At 36.9% G+C, this 21,336-nt stretch overlaps 2 protein-coding genes across 2 annotated transcripts in view; one reads left to right on the top strand and one right to left on the bottom strand.

Moving 5' to 3' along the window:
- Positions 1-436: 436 nt before the first annotated feature.
- LOC121379009 (ragulator complex protein LAMTOR2-like) lies at positions 437-20,618 on the bottom strand. Its single transcript, XM_041507439.1, has 5 exons — positions 20,550-20,618; positions 13,688-13,922; positions 4,294-4,456; positions 1,415-1,504; positions 437-670 (listed from the first exon to the last, which is right to left on the bottom strand). Exons 2-5 carry the CDS (start codon positions 13,753-13,755, stop codon positions 614-616), a joined length of 378 nt encoding a protein of 125 aa, XP_041363373.1. The 5' UTR covers positions 13,756-13,922; positions 20,550-20,618; the 3' UTR covers positions 437-613.
- LOC121379661 (protein ecdysoneless homolog) overlaps positions 14,987-21,336 on the top strand; it is a 34,481-nt gene continuing 28,131 nt past the window's right edge. Inside the window, exons 1-2 of the mRNA XM_041508309.1 lie at positions 14,987-15,856; positions 20,616-20,862. Of these exons, the coding sequence (XP_041364243.1) occupies positions 14,987-15,856; positions 20,616-20,862 (1,117 nt within the window). The remainder of the gene's footprint in view (positions 15,857-20,615; positions 20,863-21,336) is intronic.

Here is a 21,336-nt window from a genome sequence, read left to right as displayed (position 1 = left end):
ATATGCACCATCCCACAGACGGGATATCACATAGAACAGTTGTGGTGCACTGGCTGGAATGAGAAATAGCCAAATGGACCCACCAACTGGGATCGATCCCAAACCAACTGCACATCAAGCAGGCGCTTAACCACTGGGCTACGCTCCCTCGTTTGTTCTCTTGAATCCTGTGTACTTGGTATGTTTCATAACTGAAGGGCTGATAAAACTAAGTGCAGAGATCTTGTAAAGAAATATCTGGTTTCTTATAGCAAAAATATGACTGCAATAAACATATGTACTTTGTTCCAATTTGTGGTGATAACTTGCCCATTTTGAAATTGTTTTTTCCAAAATTTCCAAAAACACTTTGTCCTAACAAGAACAATTGAATGTTTAACACCATCCTTGAACAAACATCAGCTTTTGGACATTGTCATAACAACAAAGACACGAATACCTGATATATTTATTATTAGATATTACAGTTAACAATTAAACACAACAAATACACAATAATCATCCATCTTGTTGACACAATTGGCATCCAGTGACGGTTACTGACAAAACATTGTGGTCATAACCACAGACAGGTCACTATGTAAGACAACTGTTGCTGCAGCGCTATCATGTATCAGGAGGCTGCAACTCGTGACAATGGTTCCTCCAAGTATTCAGCCAGGGCTTGCAGCTGAAAAACGATAAGCTAGAATATTCTAATCACAGTAATGCGGTTTACAATCGGAAATCAGAGTGCTACTTAAGTCCCAATTTTTAAACAACACAGGGATGCCTGATGAACTTGAAGCTGTTTTTACCAACAGGTACAAATAATTTTAAATAAACACATAAATCTGTCTCTCTTTTTTTTCAGTTTTCAATTTGTTATGGCACATCCAATCATGATATAAGCACACAAGACGGGGAGGGTCCGGGCATCAATATTTCAAGGCAATGTAAACAAAATACTGAATTTGTTTTTCTATCTCCTAAGTTTAAGGGCCATAACTGTCAAAAATGGGTAAATCGCCATTAAATTCTAAGTTGATCTGTAACGCTAAACACAAAATGTCAGCTCAAAATCTCAAGGCATTGTGGACAGATGGACAGACAGACAGACAGACAGACAGAAGGACAGAGGTGACACAATTAGTCCCCTCCGATTGGACCAGTAAGGGACTAATAAAAAAGTATTGTATTTATTACCAACTGTCATTCTATTTTTATGCAACATTTTCAAACAATACTGAAATGTTCAAGCTTGCTCCAAGCATACCTGTCCCCTCCAGAATGAATTCCCAACACTAATGCCTAATGGAGTGTTGTTTTAGGTCCAAGATCAGCATGTTTTCTACCATATCGTGACATCATAGCACTAAAATATGTTGTCTTGCCACACATCTATCTGCCATATAGGTGATACAGTGAAAAATACCTTTGCCTTGAGCATCCCAAATCCGACAACATCCTTGCATGACATACAAAGCAGAAGATTGGCAACCTTTGTCAGACCAACTTTGCCATCCTAGAAAAAAATAAACAATGTCAAAAGTTATTAACAACAAAATTTTGTAAGTAATAATCTTGAGCTAAGATCTATCACATACAGTCAAACCAAATTACAACGACCATGTTCGTCCATCATGTCATTATACATTGAATTTGCTGTTGTAGTGAATTTGTCATGAGTTATCTCTCTTGTCATAATTATGTAAAAGGAAAAATGTTATTAATAGTAGGGGTCAAATTGGCTAAAATAAATGCCAGACATTCGGTCCAGGAAGATACAAATTCTGCTGACTTGAATCGAAATTTGCTGGACCAAACATGATTGACTAAACTGATATAAATGTAAAATAATTGCCAGTCCAATGACACAATAGGAATAAAAACATCCCGGCCCATGGTCATGTTGATCACTGCTTGATAGTTATTACTATTTGATAATTATGTCACAAGACTCGACATTTAAATACTTCATGCATTACAGTTATTATCAAAAACAACAAATACATGTACATGTATATCTAATAAAATATGTTTTTAAAAAGCATTATTAAATTGGTTATCAAAAGATCAACATTAAGGTGCATTCACTGGTGATCATTCACTGTTGATCATTCACTGGTTAAAGACATCTGTGACCGGTACCTGCTTCAGTCAGATACATTTACAAATTGCCATAAAAAATGAAGACATAATTTATTTTAAGTTAAAAGCTTATTTTCAAAAGCAATTGCCTGTTTGCAGATTTACATGTACATGTAACAGACATCATTAACTCTGCTATCACTTGACACTGTCAGCTCACAATAACTGAATAAGGTCAAGGATACTAACTTTGGTCATTGATACTTCCCACATTCAACCTGTAATGGCATCTTTGATTATGTTATTTCATTATAAAGAAGTATTTTCAGAAGTGAAATGTTTGTTCACTTTCGTTTTTAAGGTGGCGAGCAGGATAGCGCACAGAATTTTAATCTGATGTGTATGGAAAACAATGCACAATACAATTTACAAACAGCGCATGTAAAATGTATATGTTTACAAAATCAGCAGTTTTGATACCTATAGGAAGGAAATGTTTTATTTAACGATGCACTCAACACATTTTATTTATGGTTATATGGCGTCGGACATATGGTTAAGGACCATACAGATATTGAGAGAGGAAACCTGCTGTCGCCACTTCATGGGCTACTCTTTTCAATTAACAGCAAGGGATCTTTTATATGCACCATCCCACAGACAGGATAACATATACCACGGCATTTGATATACCAGTCGTGGTGCACTGGCTAAAGCGAGAAATAGCCCAATGGGCCCATCGACAGGGATTGATCCCAGACCGACCGCGCATCAAGTGAACGTTGATACCTATAGGAAGACCTGTTTAATATTTGTAATAATTTTGTTTAAATTACTGTGCTGCCATGTAAGTTTTCAATATATGACTTAAAAATTAATTTAGGTTATTGGTATAGACATTTTTCGATTCAAGAGTAGATGGAATAAAGGAATAAAAAGGTAGTAGAGGTGTAAATGTCCTTTTCAAGTTGTTTACAGCGATCGACTTTTGCGTCTTTTTTTATATACATGTGTAGATATATATATATATATAAAAAATCAAATGAACCTTCATTTGTATAAATTTGTATTTCAACAGTTATTTATATATATATGTATGTATGTATGTATGTATGTATGTATGTATGTATATATATATATATATATATATATATATAGTAACAGAATCAAAGCCAATTGTTTCATTTTTGTTTCGAAACGTAGTTGTTTGTTACAAAGTGACAGACCAGCTAGTCATATGACTTGAATGTGATTTGATGCACAGTGCTCTGTGGCACATTGACCAATCAGAGCTATCAGAATCAGATTACTCTTGGAACTCTTGCTGCATGCAAGCTGATCAGTTTGTTATGTACACAATTTATGACTGTGTCTAAAAATAGTTTTTGAGATTATTATTATGGCATCCCAAGTTTGGAATAAAATCTATTGTAATGACTAATGCTGATGGTGTGTAAAACATTTTTTTTACAATTTTGCTCATAGTAAAGCCAGTCATTGTAATGAGGTCTGACTGTACTAATAAACTCTGTGGCAAGATTCTATAAAACATTTTTTTACAATTTTGCTCATAGTAAAGCCGGTCATTGTAATGAGGTCTGACTGTACTAATAAACTCTGTTGCAAGATTCTATAAAACATTTTAGTAAATAGACTTACTTCAATAAGTCATCATTTTAAGTATATAGACAGTTTTTGAGGGCTAGACGTGTCCAGGCATGGCGGAGCAGGGGCTGAGGGGCTCTAGCCCCCTCCCCCTACAATAATTCTGGATCAAAAATATCATTGGTAGTAAATCTTAAGGCATAACTGTATTTTACTTGTAGAATGCAGGACACTGCATTGAAGGACATCTAATTTTTTACAGGGAAGCATATCCCCAAAACCCCTAGAAACTTTGCTTTTCGCCCTCAATCTCAATCACACACACACATGCATGCGCACAGACACATGCAGACACGCACGCACACACACACACACACAGACACACACTCACACACACAGACACACACAGACACAAACACACACACACCTCAATGTCTACCTGCTTCCACCGTGCCCGATGTCATGAAATCAAATCTGGTCTTTTTTTTCATTACAATACTTGCCAAAATTCCATATTTTATTATAAAATTAAATTAATTTTTTAAAATAAATTAAAATTAAAATGGTAAACTATATTTGAGAATGCTATAAAAATAATGATAAGACAAAACTCTTAACCTTGCACTCAATGAGCACACACTCCAGTTTGTCATCGGTGAACGCAAACATGCCACTTTTCACATAGGAAGTCCAAATGTTGCTGGCAATGGCTGCAGTCATTGCAGCATCCTTGTCACCATAACCCGAATAGGCCAACAGAGACCCTTCATTGTTGAGCAACCTGAATATAAGAGATTCGTGTTAACACAGATATGAATTCTATGAAACAGTATTAAGTCATATGTACATACATGTATATTGTGGAAGAAAGAAATCTAGCGATTATCTGACATGATGGACTATAAATAAGCAGGGTTTATGCTGATAGTAGTTAATCATTGAACTTACTTTAAAAGTAATTTCATTGGGCTATTTCTTGTTCCTGCCAGTGCACCATAACTAGTATATCAAAGGCTGTGGTATGTGCTATCCTGTTTGTGGGATGGTGCATATAAAAGATCCTTTGCTACTAATGGAAAAATGTAGCGGGTTTTCTCTCTAAGACTACATGTCAAAATTACCAAATGTTTGCCATGCAATAGCCGATGATTAATAAATCAATGTGCTCCAGGAAACATTTTGTTCAGTATCGCATCACGATTCACTACTAAAGTTTTAGAGATTGCTACACAATTTTGAAACATTAAACAGTAGTTGCTAATCAATATTCACTTGACTAGAAATATCACTAATGAAAATAAAATGTTGCCTGTGCACTAGTAGTGGTGCCGTTAAAGAACACCAACTTTAATGTTTTATGATCACGGAACTCTCGAGGTCTTTTGAATATGAAAATATTAATACATGTCCCTCCAACACTAACAACACTGATGCTGGGTGTCAAACTTTAATGTTTTATGATCACGGAACTCTCGAGGTCATTTGAATATGAAAATATTAATACATGTCCCTCCAACACTAACAACACTGATGCTGGGTGTCAAACCGATGTTGTGCAAACTGATATGCAATGCCAGACAGAGCCATCTGTGTTAACTAATAAATGCTGTCAAACTACATCACTAACTTCTATGGATGTACATGTACAAACCACATCCAACTTTTTCAACTTCAGTGGATGCAGAAATACAAACGACACAACCATCTCCACCTTCCATGGATGTTGTAATACAAATGGAACATACTAAACATATTCCAGTAGTTGTAGAGAGCAGAAATGTCAGTGTGTTGTATACAGACAAAAACAAATCAACAGATACTGAACACAACATTAACAATGATTTGGACATAATTTCTACAACTTCTGACAAGAATTATAAAAGGAAAGGCAAAAACACTTTGATAATAGGATCCTCCATTTTAAAAGGAATAAAACCTAAAGGCCTGAGTGATACTGACGTGTTAACCATCAGGGGTGCAACAATTGACAGAATAGCTGGTGAGTTAATGAAACGGGACCTGTCAAGCTACAAAAACATCATCCTCCAGGTAGGAGGGAATGATATTGCAAGATACAGAAGTCTACAGAAGTTTGAAGAAGACTATGAGAGTTTATTGTATGCAGCTAGGGCATTTACAAACAAAGATGCCAATATCATTGTATCAGGACTCTTACCAAGGTCAGACATTTGTGTGCATGATGCAAATATTGTACTAGAAAATCTGTGCAACTTTTTGTGTATAATGTTCATTCCCCAGTTTGTAACTACTGCAGAGAGTGAGTACTTTGTAAGAGATGGAATACATATGAATAGAAAGGGCACATCAAGGTATCTGAAGAACATCAATAACATTATTGGAATTATGAAAACTGCTACTGCAACAAAGACCTGCATGAACTATGGGGAACATAATCATGACACTGGATCATGTAGGTTTGGGCGAAAATTAAAATGTTATCATTATGGTTTGTTTGGACATAAAGGAAAATTTTGCCGACACTTCTGAAGATTTGACAAGGAAGAGCAAGCCAAAAACATAACTGTCACAAACAGATGTAATACCACAGTGAACTGTTCTTACTGTAATCTGTTTAGATGTGCATGTATTGCTAATGCAAACCATGTTTTGGGGCCTGTTTCAGGTCAGAGGGATAAAATATCATCGGACTCAACAAGTGACTTTAATTTGATTAGTGCGAAGTGTGTGGTGGGCAGATTAGTTAACGCATCCAGTGTGGTTAATGAAGACAGTGCTCTTCATTTATCATTAAAAAACAGATTCGACACACTGAGTTCTCTGTGTCAAGAATGTGATAATTGTACCTGTATTTGTAATTCCCCTGATTTGCCAGTAACACTGGAAGAAAACAGCTGTTGTTCTTTAACTCCAATTAATGCCAGTTGTGTAATTAAGAGATTAGTAGAGGTGACTACCAATTACATACCTCACCCCTGTCATCCGTTTATACTATTAGTGATCCTGCTGATACAAACTGTGACACTTCACACCCTGGGTGTTTAGTAACTTCCTCTGTGGACTGTGTAAATAACACTTTCTGTGAAAGGGATCAAACCCTTCCTCAGTCTCACCATGACTTTAGTGTCAGTCACAGATTAGCATGCGTGTGTATATATTTATTGTTACTTATCTCTTGTACATATGTTCTTTGTAATGAAACTCCCAATGTTCTATCCAATGATCCTATCAATGTATTCAATTTTACCTCCAAAGGTCTAAAAATATGCTCTCATAATGTAAATAGATTACAACACAAGTTAGATGAAGTAAGGTTTAACCTTCTTCATACTACAAATCCCCCAGATATTCTTGGATGTTGTGAAACATTTTTCACAAGTGACATTTTAAATGACCACATTTCAATACCTGGGTATACATTGGTAAGAAAAGATAGGACCAGTGACTTAGGTGGGGGCTGGGCAATATATTTAAATGATCTTTTATCTTTTGAAAGAAAAACTGAATTTGAAGTAAGTAATATTGAAACATTATGGCTTGAGATCAAACCTACTTATAAAAAATCTAATTTACTGTTTTAGCTACAGACCTCTAAAATTGATAAGCTTGAAGAGGAAATTTAGTTAGCAATGCATTATAATTCTAATATAATCCTTACTGGTGATTTTAACATTGATCTCCTGATAGCAAATAACACACCTCAAAAATGGCTAAACATGTTAGAAATATACAATTTACAACAGATAATTACTGACCCAACACGGATAACACAAAATTCTAAAACTCTGATCACATATATGTAACCAATCGTAGCAAAGTACAGGAATCTCATGTTGTTCAATACTCAATTAGCGACCATTATCCTGTTTGCCTTACAAAAAATGGCAAATTTCATACAAAACAAAATGCACACAATACTATTACCTACAGAAATTGTTAACATTTAAATAAGGAGGAGTTTGTTAATGATTTACTAGATGCCCCATTTTATTCTGTGGAATCTGAGGATGATCTAGATACTTGCTTAAAATTATGGTACAAAATTTTCAACAATGTATTAGACAAGCATGCCCCTTTAGTTACAAAAAGAGTCAAGAGGAAAGAGCAGCCAGGTTGGTATTCCTGTGAAATAACAGAAGCCAGACAGTTACGAGACAGATATCACAAGCTAGGTACGTGGGATGAATATAAGGTGTGGAGGAACAAAACTAAACAAATTACAGACAAAGCCAAACAAAACTACTATTCTGCTGTGGTGAATGACTCTAGGGATCCAAAATCATTATGGAAATGTATCCATGAGCTAAATCCTTCACATGTATTAAGTCCAGCAGAGCTGAAATCTGACAATGGAACAACACTTAAGGATAAGACCGACATAGCAAACAAATTTAATGACTTCTTTACTTCTTGTATTGAAAATTTGAGAACTAATTCTGGATATATGCCAAATCTCGAGAAAGTGGAACGTTTTGTAAAGGAGAGACTCCCTAATGAGGAAAAGTTTAAGATAGCTCCTGTACAAATAAATTATCTTTATAATGAGCTTAAGAACTTAAATGTCAATGAAGGAAATCTAAATGGAGTCATATTTCTTGATTTCAAAAAAGCTTTTGATGTTGTAGACCATTCAATTCTGATTCAAAAGTTAAACATTTATGGCTGCAAAGGGAATTCTCTTAACTTGTTCCAATCTTATTTAACTAACAGGACACAGCAAGTCACTATAGGAATGGTAACATCAGAACCTAAATCCATTATTCATGGTGTTCCACAGGGTTCCATACTAGGACCTCTTCTCTTTATACTGTACATAAATGATCTTCCACTATACATTGAACATTGTACCACAAGTATGTATGCAGATGATTCAACAATGTTCATGTCTGGGAAAACTGTTACTCAAATTCAAGATAAACTACAGCAAGATCTGAATAGTGTAGAAAAATGGTGTTCCTATAATAAAATGTTCAGAAACACAAAAAAGACCAAATATATGACTATAGGAACAAGACAAAAAGTTAAAATCCAAAATGATATTTCTCTTATAATAAATTCAGAACGTCTGCAACACACTGATTGTGAAAAACTTTTAGGAATTAAAGTTGATAATAATTTAAAATGGACAAATCAGGTTAAACATGTGTGTTCCTTGATCTCTAAACGTCTGTATCTGTTATCGAAAATCATTAGGTATTTAAATTTAGATGCAAGAAAACTTTTCTACAATGGGTATATTTTACCACTCATCGATTACTGCTGTGTAATTTGGGAAAACTGTAATAAGGATGGATTAGAACGTTTACTAAAACTGCAAAAGAGAGCTGCAGGGATGATATTAGATGTAGATCCTATTACTCCATCTGCCCCACTATTTAAACAGTTAAAATGGATGACAATGGAAACACGAATCCACTATCACAAATGTTTACAAATTTATAAATGTCTATACAATGAAGCACCAAACTATCTTTCAAACTTATTAATATATGTTGGACAATATTAATAAAAAAACCCAAACAAACAAAATATCAACAACAACAATATACATGGATTTTATTTATTCGTGTGTATATATTTTGCCATTTATATGTATGTATATAAAACTGTGTATATCATATGACATTTAAAAAATATTGTGAGACAGTGAGCTCAGGGCACCCCAACCCTGACACTGCCTTTTTATATTCTGGGGACAATAAAATTTATTAAACAAAAATAAAAAAATATATATATATGTTGGAGAAAATCCCTACAAGCTTCGAAATGTAGAGGATAGAAATCTATTAATTCCAAAACCTAAAATGTATTTATTTAAACATGCTTTTAGTTACTCTGGACCAGTACTTTGGAATCAATTACCTAAAGCTATCCGATCATAGCCAAATACTGCTGTTTTTAAATATAGACTCAAGAAATATTTTCGGATATAATATCATTTGTACATATGTTTATTGCCATATATGCATTTTCTATTTGTTCATAAATGTATGTATTGTAATTCTGTATTGTTTGTACTTGAGGGCCTCAGGGAAGATTAGCTTTTGCTAACTGTGTAACCTTCACTAAATAAAGAATTTATTATTATTATTATTATTATTATTATTGTTATTATTATTATTAACTCTGGTACATGTAGTACTGGGATCACAATCCAGTATCAGCTCCCACCTAAAGTGAGTTCAAATGATACAAAGCTGTTGAAAGGGGAGATGTAGGACAGACCACTACAGCAAAGTGAGTTCAAATGATACAAAGCTGTTGAAAGGGGAGATGTAGGACAGACCACTACAGCAAAGTGAGTTCAAATGATACAAAGCTGTTGAAAGGGGAGATGTAGGACAGACCACTACAGCAAAGTGAGTTCAAATGATACAAAGCTGTTGAAAGGGGAGATGTAGGACAGACCACTACAGCAAAGTGAGTTCAAATGATACAAAGCTGTTGAAAGGGGAGATGTAGGACAGACCACTACAGCAAAGTGAGTTCAAATGATACAAAGCTGTTGAAAGGGGAGATGTAGGACAGACCACTACAGCAAAGTGAGTTCAAATGATACAAAGCTGTTGAAAGGGGAGATGTAGGACAGACCACTACAGCAAAGCAAGCACAACTGAAGAGAAAACCATTATTGAAAAAATAATTAAATATTTATAAAATGATCCCAAATGATTCCTTGGTCCTGGCAAGTGGATTTTTGGTCTGAGCAATTGCATTACAATAATCAACCAGACAATCCTATGAAATGTGCTATAAAAATGTTTTATCTGACATTTGTTTAACCCCTGCCCCAATAAAAAGATTATGTAACTATGACAATACTGTAACCCACCCTGGGCACTAAAGTAACATAACGATTGCCTCCACACACACCCCACATCCTTCTTTTCTTGTCACTGTCAGTTAATTTTAGCAACATTATAATACATACGTGTATATTAGATTTTCTGTTCCTCTTTAGACTATCTTTAATCTCGTTGGTAATAAATACTAGTAACACATGTGTAGGCCTATAGAAAATCATATTTTTAGAATAAAAAAATTAGATTTAAAAAAACAAAAAACATAACATAACTTTGACATATTATTCTGTAACACATCCCATAATATCCACTCCCCTCCTAATTAACTCATTCAAGATTATAGACAGTCACCCAAAACAACTTTTTTTTAGACAAAGACAACTGATGCACAAATAAATTATAATTTCCCCACAGCATGTTTGTTTGAAATAATAAACGTTGAGGGTTTTAATTAATAATGCCTGTAATACTTTGTATATATATATATATGAAAAATAATAATGGTGTAATGGGACATAAATGTTCCTGAAAATATTTCACCTACTATAGATGTACATACATGCATGTATGCATGTATGCATGTATGTACATGTATGTATGTATCTCTGATAACAAGCCACTGTCCTGGACAGACAGCCCAGAGTGATGACCTGTGTTCAGTGTGCTCCAACTGTAACTGGATATAAGCATGAAAATCAGTTTACTAGTAGTACAAAATGAAGTTCAGTTTGGCAAACAATTCATAATGAGCCAAAAAAGCTAAGGTTAGATATTTATCATTTAAATTTACATGATGCTAAAAGTTAATGATTAAACTGTTCCAGCGTCAAACCATTATGGTTGACAACGGTATATTTCTACTCTTGTTTTTAGCTCGTACCATTACATCAGGCTATTTGCCTGAAAAAATAATTTGAGGGTACATAATAAAACCAAAATGGATCCTACAATGTAAGTGTCCCTACTAGATGGTTATGGGTTTAAAATCTTTTGAAATTAGACACTGCATTTCATGTACTTTAATTTAAAAAAATGTATCCCTTAATTTCCATGATTTTACAGGGCAGGTAATTTTACCATTCGTAATCTCTGGAAAAAACCCTGAAAATATTCATCAATGGTAAAATGTGTCTAAAATTATGAAAAATAAAAACATATACCAACATGTAAACAGTGTTGTCTGTTTAGTATGGAAGTCGAAACTGTTTTAACAGGGGACAAGGCAAGTAGACCCATTTTTATTTTTATTGTAATAATAAAGCTTGAATTTGAATGTCAGTATTCCAATGATGCCACTTTGCATCTCCTTACAATAACAATAACTTGGGTACATGACATTTTTCTTTTTAGCATGTTGGAAAAATTCTAACTCCAAGCACTCTGACCGTAAGAGAGCAAGACGGACATTTGGAGTTATACTCATAAGAATGGGTATCCAGGGAAACTTCCTGACCAGAAGACATGCAATAGTCAAGCTAGATGGTAACAAAAGCAAACTTGTTCACTTACAAGAAGGTGTTCCACAAGGATGAGTAATATCCCCATCACTATTTATCATCTTTATCAACGACTTACTAAAGCAACTCCCTCCATTCATCCGCTGGGCACTCCATGCAGATGACCTAGCCATCTGGACATGAGCAGAATACACTACAACTGTAGCAATTCATATATACAAGAAGCAACCAACACAGTTAGCAACTAGACCAAAAACTGGGGAGTCAAGATCAACAAGAACAAAACGGCAACAACTCTCTTCTCACTCTCCACCAAGCCTGAAAAGTACAAAATAACCTTAGAAGATACCTGCCTACCACAGAACGATACCCTGACTTATTTGGGAATCACATTTGACAAATGCCTTACATAGGTACCTCACATTGAGAACACGCAGAAAACAACACTTCTCAAATTAAGAATTCTGAAGAAACTTGCAGGGACCACCTGGGGATCAGACATCAAAACCCTTAAACAAGTATACAATGGTAATGTACACCCTGTCACGAGAGAAGAAAAGAAAAGGTACTTATACAGGCAGAGAAATACAAGAGGCTAGAAACGCACCAAATGAACCAGAAAATACAAGATCCAAATATCAACAGACTCAAGCGCAGCAGCTTCAAACACTTATCAAAACAACTTTCAACTAAAAAATCAAGACATCATCTCCAGAAATCCATAAGAATGGGAAATCCTGATTCCATACACTAGAAATGAAGAGGAAAACCAAGACATTACTGTCTGCCTGAACATCCGGCCTGGCATTGAAAGAAAAGCGCACCAATCAGTTGAGGCACAGAAAGCACTAACACTTGAACACCTAAGAACTCACTATCCAACAGAGCACTGGATTCATGTCTACTCAGACAGATCATCAGAAGGTGCAGTCCGAAATGGAGGGGTTGGTGCATACATCCAATATGAGTCCAAAATGAGTCCCAAGATAATGGCACCAGAAATTTCAAACACCAGCTCAGCATCATATCCAGAACCAACAATGCTGCACTTCAATGGATTCCAGCACACTGTGGAATCACAGGAAACGAGTCTGCAGCAAACTAGTCAAACAAGCATCTGAATGTCAACAACACTGTCACATCTGGCTACAACCCAGAACAATCGGAGAAAAACTTTGGGGCGAGAGAGACGACCTGCTGCTGACTGTGGAGTTCATGGAGGTGGTAAAACTCATGATTTGGATTCAAGGAGCATAAAGAAACTGAACGCAGAAGAAGAAGGACAGTTATGATGTTCTTATTACCACTGGAGAATAATGTACATCAAAACTGCTCTGGGCACCTCAGTGGATCCATTAAACTGACTGGGCTTTTTCTCATTCCAACCAGTGCACCACAACTGGTCAAAGGCTGTGGTATCTGCTTTCCTGTCTGTGGAAAAGTGCATATAAAAGATCTCTTGCTGCTAAAGGAAAAATGTAGCAGGCTTCCTCTGATGACTACGAGTTAGAGATTACCAAAGTTTGACATCCAATAGCCGATGATTAATTAATCAATGTGCTATAGTGGTGTCGTGAAACAAAACAAACAAACTGAAATTCTGGGATGATAAATTTATTTATTTTTAAAATGGGAGGGTCTCTTATAAGTTATAATGGACTATGCCTAAATCAAAAGCTAAATAATTATGCTATAAAACCAATATATATATTTTATGAAAGAAAATAAATTAAAGATATATTGTATGAGCAAAAGATTACAAAAATATCTTACAAAGTGCTTTCAACTCCTCCTGTATTGGCCTGACTTAAAACTTGAGTGAGAGTTTTAGGTCGCAACATCTCAGCGTGTTGTGATTATTGAGTTATCTCCACTTTATTATGGTTCGTACACTTTCGGAACACCTCGGCTGCATACAAGTTCTCCGTAGAAATGGGCCGCGTTGACAGAGTGCAGCAGACGAAATCGGTCGCGACAGACCTAACCTATCTTCTGACTTTCTTCTTCGCTAAGGAAATAATAATAAACTACAATAGTAACTATGACAGGATATTTAATCTGTTATTGTTTTGTTTTTTCTTTTGAATAACTATAAATCAATATTGAAATAGATATATACCAAAAAATAATTTTAAATAAATAAGTAAATATTAAATAAATAAATAATAATAATAAAGAGTAATATTTAAATAAATAAAAATAATAAGTAAGTATAATAAATAAATAAATAAATAAATAGCCTAGTAAATAAAAGACTACGGGCGAACGATCACATTTGCTCGTCGCTGTACTGATTTCCCCTGCGTGTACTGTAACCTCACCGTGGTGCAGGGGTGAAACATTCTCCTTGAGAATGACTAATACAGTACAACTCCCCTTTTGGGGCGCCTTGTTTGCCGTGAGGTTCGACCCGTGAAAATGGATGATGGGATCCTGGTGATTGAGTTGGGGCATACCTGCGGGTATGACTTCTGACAATACATCACTTTGGCCCGGAGTTCAAATAGACGGGTGGTCAGGTAGGCCCGACCTGATCAATCGGCTGGTCACGCCAAGCTCGAGAGCATACAATCTTTGTTTTGTTTACATTTAGTCAAGAGCAAACATTGTTTTATATACCATATGTATTTGCCGTGAGGTTCGACCCGTGAAAATGGATGATGGGATCCTGGTGATTGAGTTGGGGCATACCTGCGGGTATGACTTCTGACAATACATCACTTTGGCCCGGAGTTCAAATAGACGGGTGGTCAGGTAGGCCCGACCTGATCAATCGGCTGGTCACGCCAAGCTCGAGAGCATACAATCTTTGTTTTGTTTACATTTAGTCAAGAGCAAACATTGTTTTATATACCATATGTATTTGTTGCTCTTGGGGCGGTGGCTAGGGTCAATTGGGTGATTTTGTTTTCTTAATGCCCAAGTATATCAACTATGTATCCCTGGCATGGCTGTCTGCTGGTTATCCGCAGCACCATGTCCCCTTGTTGGACCCGGTGGTGGGTGGGGGCATGGTTGATGAAAAAATTTTCAAATCTAATATGGATCAACCAAAAATTATACCAAATACAGATGGGACCCTTAAAAGGGTCCACACCGAAGTTTCGGACTTCTTGTCTTCCAATTAAGGTAACTGCGCATTCCTCCCTTAATTCGTCAAAGGGAGTTATCAGATGCAGAGATTTGGAAGGTGTTAGCGAGGAAGAAATATGCCAAAATTTACGTATACAAGGAGTTACTGCTGTGAGGAGGATAAAGGTTCGTCGAAACAATGACTTGTTACCGACGAATACTTGTATCCTCACCTTTAACGTCCCTACCCTTCCTCAATCTGTCAAAGCCGGTTACCTTAATATTCCTGTTGAACCCTTTATTCCAAACCCCTTGCGTTGCTTCAAATGCCAGCGGTTTGGCCATGGTCAGAACACATGTCGTGGAAAACTTACATGCGCTCGTTGTGGTCTATTTGACCATGACAGCAAGACATGTAAGAACGATACACTTTGTCTCAACTGCAAGGGCAACCACTGTGCATACTCGCGAGAGTGTCCGCGGTGGAAGCTGGAAAAAAGAGTTCAACAGGTGAAGGTACAAAATAAACTGTCCTTCACGGATGCCAGGAGGTTGGTGGAGTCAGCAACGCCTACAGTCGGTGACAAGTCATATGCAGCTGCAGCTGCTGCCAAAGTCGCCACTAAAAGTATTGCAGTCAACACAGACCTCACTTGGCATTGTGATGAAGCCAAGTACAAGAAACTGTCTGATATTGAGAAGACGCAAAAACAGGTGCAAAAAGCAGCACAAAAACAAAAAATCACACCCCAGAAAAAGGAAATTGAAACTCAAGTGTCAATGGATTTTAAAAATCCACCAAATAGGTCGAGCACTAATCTCCCTAAGACGGGCAATGACACAAAGAAATCTCCAAAGAAAGCTACAGAAGTACTGTCTGGTAGGCTGAAAAAGATCGAATTACGTTCGGTCCCGATCAGCAATATGTATGATACTTTGGCTGATATCGGTGATGATGATATGGAGATTTCATCTCCAGATCATTGCCGATCACAAAGACCACCAGCAAAGCCAAAGATAAAACCCATACTTCCTCCCGATGGAAAATAAAGTTATCCAGTGGAACTGTCGTGGGCTTAGGCCCAATTTTGATGAATTAAGTCTTCTAATTCAAAAGTATAATCCTCTTGCAGTGTGTCTTCAGGAAACTTTTCTGAAGGATACTGACAGTATTAACATCAGAGGATTTAATCTCTACCATAAATGTCAACAGAGTGAAAACAGAGCGTCTGGGGGCGTTTCCATTATTGTAAATAAAAACATTCCCCAGAGTGAAGTCATATTAAAGTCGACTTTACAAGCTGTGGCCGTAAAGGTCACAGCTCATAAAACTATTACTCTCTGTTCAGTTTATTTACCCCCTCGAAACAATTACAATTTTAACACTAGGGACTTTCAAGGTCTTCTTGATCAACTCCCTACTCCCTTTATTATCATGGGAGATTTTAATGCACACCACACTTTGTGGGGATGCGATGACATAAACACTAGAGGTAAACAATTAGAAGACTTAATTCTCAAAAATGACTTAATATTACTTAATGATAAAAGTCATACATACTTTCATCCTGCAAGTGGTTCTTTCACATCCATTGATTTAACCCTTTGTAGTCCATCACTTTGTCTTGATTTCTCATGGAAAGTTTGTCCAGACCCTTGTGGTAGTGACCACTTTCCAGTTATTTTGGAGAATGATGGACCTCCATCACTTGAAAGAGTTCAGAGATGGAGGTTGACAGGGGCTAACTGGGATAAATTTCGGCATCTATGCAGCACTCGACTGCAACAAACTGCCATGACTGGTGCCGATGATCCCATGTTTTTATTCACCTCCATCTTGAAAGATATTGCAGAGGAAACTATTCCTAAGACTTCGGCAGTACCGAAGCGTTTCAATAAACCATGGTTCAATGAGACATGCAAAGATGCAATCAAAGAGCGAAACAGGACCCTCGAGAGGTTCAAACGCGAACCTACCGGGGATAACCTGAATAGTTATCGCATTGCTCGGGCAAAGGCTCGTAAAACTATCAGACAGAGTAAGAAATCATCTTGGAGAAATTATGTCTCCAAGTTGACTTCTCAAACATCTGTGAAATCTGTCTGGAATAGGATACGTAAAATCAAGGGAAAAGAATCCAATAATACAGTTCGCCATTTGTCTGTCAATGACACGGATGTTACGTCTCATCGTGACATTGCCAATGCTTTGGCAGACAATTTTTCTCATAACTCTTCTTCTTCTTTCAGTACAGATGCTTTTACATCTGTCAGAAATAAAGCTGAAAAGCAACCTATTAACTTTTCATCTGAAAATGCTGAAGTATACAACAGGCACTTCTCTTTGGAGGAGTTGCAGGACGCTCTACGTAGAGCCCATGATACTTCGGTAGGACCAGATGAAATACATTATCAACTCTTAAAACACTTACCTGAATCATCCTTAATGGTTCTATTAAATATCTTTAACAAAATCTGGATTTCTGGTGACTTTCCCTCTGACTGGAGAAAAGCCATTGTGATTCCTATTCCTAAGCCTGGTAAGGATCCAACAATTCCTACCAGTTATCGCCCTATTGCTTTGACAAGTTGCATTTGTAAAACCATGGAAAGAATGATCAACCGTAGACTTGTCTGGTATCTTGAGTCCCACAAATTGCTTACTGACATGCAATGTGGGTTCAGGACTAGACGTAGCACGGTTGATCATCTTGTTAGATTTGAAACGTTTTGTAGGGATGCTTTTATCCATAACCAGCATTTGGTATCGGTCTTTTTTGACCTCGAGAAAGCTTATGATACCACGTGGAAGTATGGGATTTTGAAAGACCTCCATGGCATGGGCTTAAGAGGCCGTATGCCTGACTTTATCTCAAATTTCTTACAGAATAGGTCTTTCATGGTACGAGTGGGATCTACGTTATCCGATTCTCACTCCCAAGAGATGGGTGTGCCTCAAGGTAGCATCCTGTCAGTAACTCTCTTTTCCGTGAAAATTAACAGCATCACCCAGTGTTTAAAACCTGGCGTTGATAGCTCGTTATATGTCGACGATTTTCAGATTTGCTACAGGTCGTCCAGTATGAGTATCATTGAACGTCACTTGCAGCTTTGTTTGAATAAACTTCAACAATGGGCAACTGACAATGGATTCCGATTCTCAAAGTAAAAAACCGTCTGTATGCATAGCTGCCAGAAAAGAGGTCACCATTTAGATCCACAGCTGTTTCTGGACAAAACTCCGGTTCCAGTTGTGGAGGAGACCAAATTTCTGGGGGTTATTTTTGACAGGAGGCTATCTTTTGTTCCTCATTTACAGTATGTGAAAAAGAAGGGCTTAAAGGCCCTCAATATCTTAAAAGTTATTGGCAAGACTGAATGGGGAGCAGATCGAAAGGTTATGCTCCGACTTTATAGATCTTTAGTTCGGTCTAAACTTGATTATGGGTGCATTGTGTATGGGTCAGCACGTAAGTCTTACTTGCAAATGCTAGATCCTATACACAATCAGGGACTTAGGCTTTGTCTTGGTGCTTTCAAAACATCTCCTGTGGAGAGCTTGTACGTCGATGCACACGAACCTAGTTTGGGTGCTAGACGTGCAAAGCTTTCTCTGCAGTATGCTACAAAGATTAAATCAATGCCAAAACATCCTGCACACAATGCGGTGTTTGATAATAAATATATGAAGTTATTTGATGCGAAACCGAATGCGATTCGGACATTTGGTCTTCGCATTAAGCAGTTTTTATCAGTTTCCAACATTGATTTAACAGACATTTTGGAAACGCCTTCATATTTTATTTTGCCACCTTGGTGTATCAAACCACCAAAAATTGTATTCGATCTTGTGCATCTAAAAAAAGATCGCACAGATGCCGTTATTTATAAACAACATTTCATGGAAATCCAAGAGAGGTATTGTGATTACATTCCTGTTTACACAGACGGATCACGGGATGGGAATTGTGTGGCGTGTGCTACAGTGTTTCCATCAGACGCAATAATTTCCATGAGATTGCCCGATTCAGCATCAATCTTTACTGCTGAAATTTGGGCAATCATTAAAGCCCTGGAACAGATTAAGGATTCATGTGCATCTAAGTATATTATTTTTACAGACTCACTTTCTTGTCTCCAAGCTCTACAGTACATGAAATTGGAGCATCCCTTAGTTGCGATGGTGATACGAAAGTGTGTCTTTTTATCAATTGCCAATAGAAATGTTATATTTTGTTGGGTACCCAGCCATGTTGGCATTGAGGGTAACGAAAAGGCAGATGTTGCTGCCAAGTCTGCTTTGAACTTGCCCCGTGTCCATGTTGGTGTCCCCTACAGTGATTTTAAATTTCATATTAACCAATATATCTTTTCGACTTGGCAAGATGATTGGGACGGTGCGGTTGCGAATAAGCTTCATTCTGTCAAGGCCGTCCTGGGAGAGTGGCAGTCATCCTACAGGCGATGCAGGAGGGATGAAATGGTCTTATGCCGTGCCCGCATCGGCCATACATATTTGACGCATTCATTTATTTTAAAGAAGAACCCTCCTCCTCAATGTGAACACTGTCAGTGTACACTGACTGTGCACCACATTTTGGTGGAGTGTGATCATCTCAAGCCTACAAGAAATGATATATTTGGCAACAGAAATGTTTTGGAATCGTTTAAATTCCATCCAATGTTAATTGTAAAGTTTTTAAAACACTTTGACTTCTATACAAAGTTTTAACATATACTTAACTTGATTTTATATATCGTATTATACTTTCCCCCCACAGCTCCTTACACTGTGGTTTTACATAAATATATATAAATAATATTTCCATATACTTACCATTTGTGACACCCAATAGCCGATATGTATTTTTTTGTGCTGGGGTGTCGTTAAACAAACATTCATTCATTCATTCATTCTGTACTGATTTTTGCGCCTACCGTTAGATGAATGTGATATGAGAGAAGATGACGGTACCAGTCAAACTTTTGGGCGGTCGGTCTTTTGAACACGTATCTATAACTATTATCTGTGATCAGTAGAGTTGATGTTCTGGGGACGGAGGAACCGGCTGAGGCCGACACCTGCGCCCAGGACAGGCGTGCGCTACAACAGCTTGCTCTGAATGTGCACGTTAAACTCTCTGACCTGACCTCAGTAGAGCTGAGAAAATTGTGATGTGAAAACCCTTATGATAAAAAGCTTGTCCGTCCCAGCAAAATGTTTGGGGGGGGGGGGGGGGGGGGGGGGGGGTGTTTCTGGGGTTTTTTGTAAATAATTTCAGTTTGGTTTAAAGTAAGAAGAAAAGTAAGTGTTTGGACATAACCAACCCCCCCCCCCCCACCACCACCACCACCCCACTCTATTTTTGTGTGCAATTTACAAATCAATCGGCTCAGAAATAAATAACTTGTAGTAATTTCATAGCATGGAAAAAGGCGTTCAGTTTGGTTTGTCATAAGACGAAAAGTAAACGTGCTTTGAAAATAACATAAAAATACAGTTTTAGTGTGCAATTTATAAATCAATTGGCTCATAAATAAATAAGTTGTAGTAAATTCTGACCATAACATGATAAAAAAAAAGGCGTTCTCTGTGTGACGGACTGTAGTTACTAAAATCCGGAAATAGCGGGATAACTCTTTGGGGAAAAAAGGAGAAGAAAAACCAGGAACGATGGCGGAACGGATTTCTAAACCCGAAGAGGCTATTGAATATTACTTAATTCCGTCAGTTCCTGACACCGTAAGCGAGCAGAACCTAAAGGCGTACCTCGAAGAACAAGTGGATGTCATTTTTGCTCATTTGGGACCTTTAATAATTGATTATATATGGCAGAATGAACCCTTCAGTTTAACCCCAGTCGCCAGTAGCAAAGGTTTGTCAACTTTGTGTGAAACTGAAAAAATGACTCACGCTCAAACTTTTATTACCAACACTACTACTAGTTCCCGCCCCAACACATTCTTTAGTTCAAACACACACTGACACTTTTGCCGTTTGTTTTAATTGTTTTACTTTTTACCTTTAATGCATTATGATTAATATCCAATTACATATATGATACATGTAATTTACATCTAATTGAAAAAATACAAAACTTCATTTAATATTTGATGTTGATAATTTCAAAGTCCATACTGACACTTATTGGTTACTACAGTTGTACTCAGTGTACAGGTAAAACATTTTTTATTTAAAATGTCACCAAATTTAATTATATAATGTAGCATGATTCATGCACAATTACTGCTAACCATCCAAGCCAATGCCCCACGACTGTTAATATATCAAAAGCCATGGTACTATGTGTGTCTCTGTTTTTGGGAAAGTGCATATAAGAGATTCCTTG

The sequence above is a fragment of the Gigantopelta aegis genome, chromosome 8 (genome assembly GCF_016097555.1).
Source record: "Gigantopelta aegis isolate Gae_Host chromosome 8, Gae_host_genome, whole genome shotgun sequence".
NCBI classification, from domain to species: Eukaryota; Metazoa; Mollusca; class Gastropoda; order Neomphalida; family Peltospiridae; genus Gigantopelta; species Gigantopelta aegis.
The sequence above is the reverse complement of the archived record's forward strand: the minus strand, read 5'-3'. Positions and strand labels throughout refer to the sequence as shown.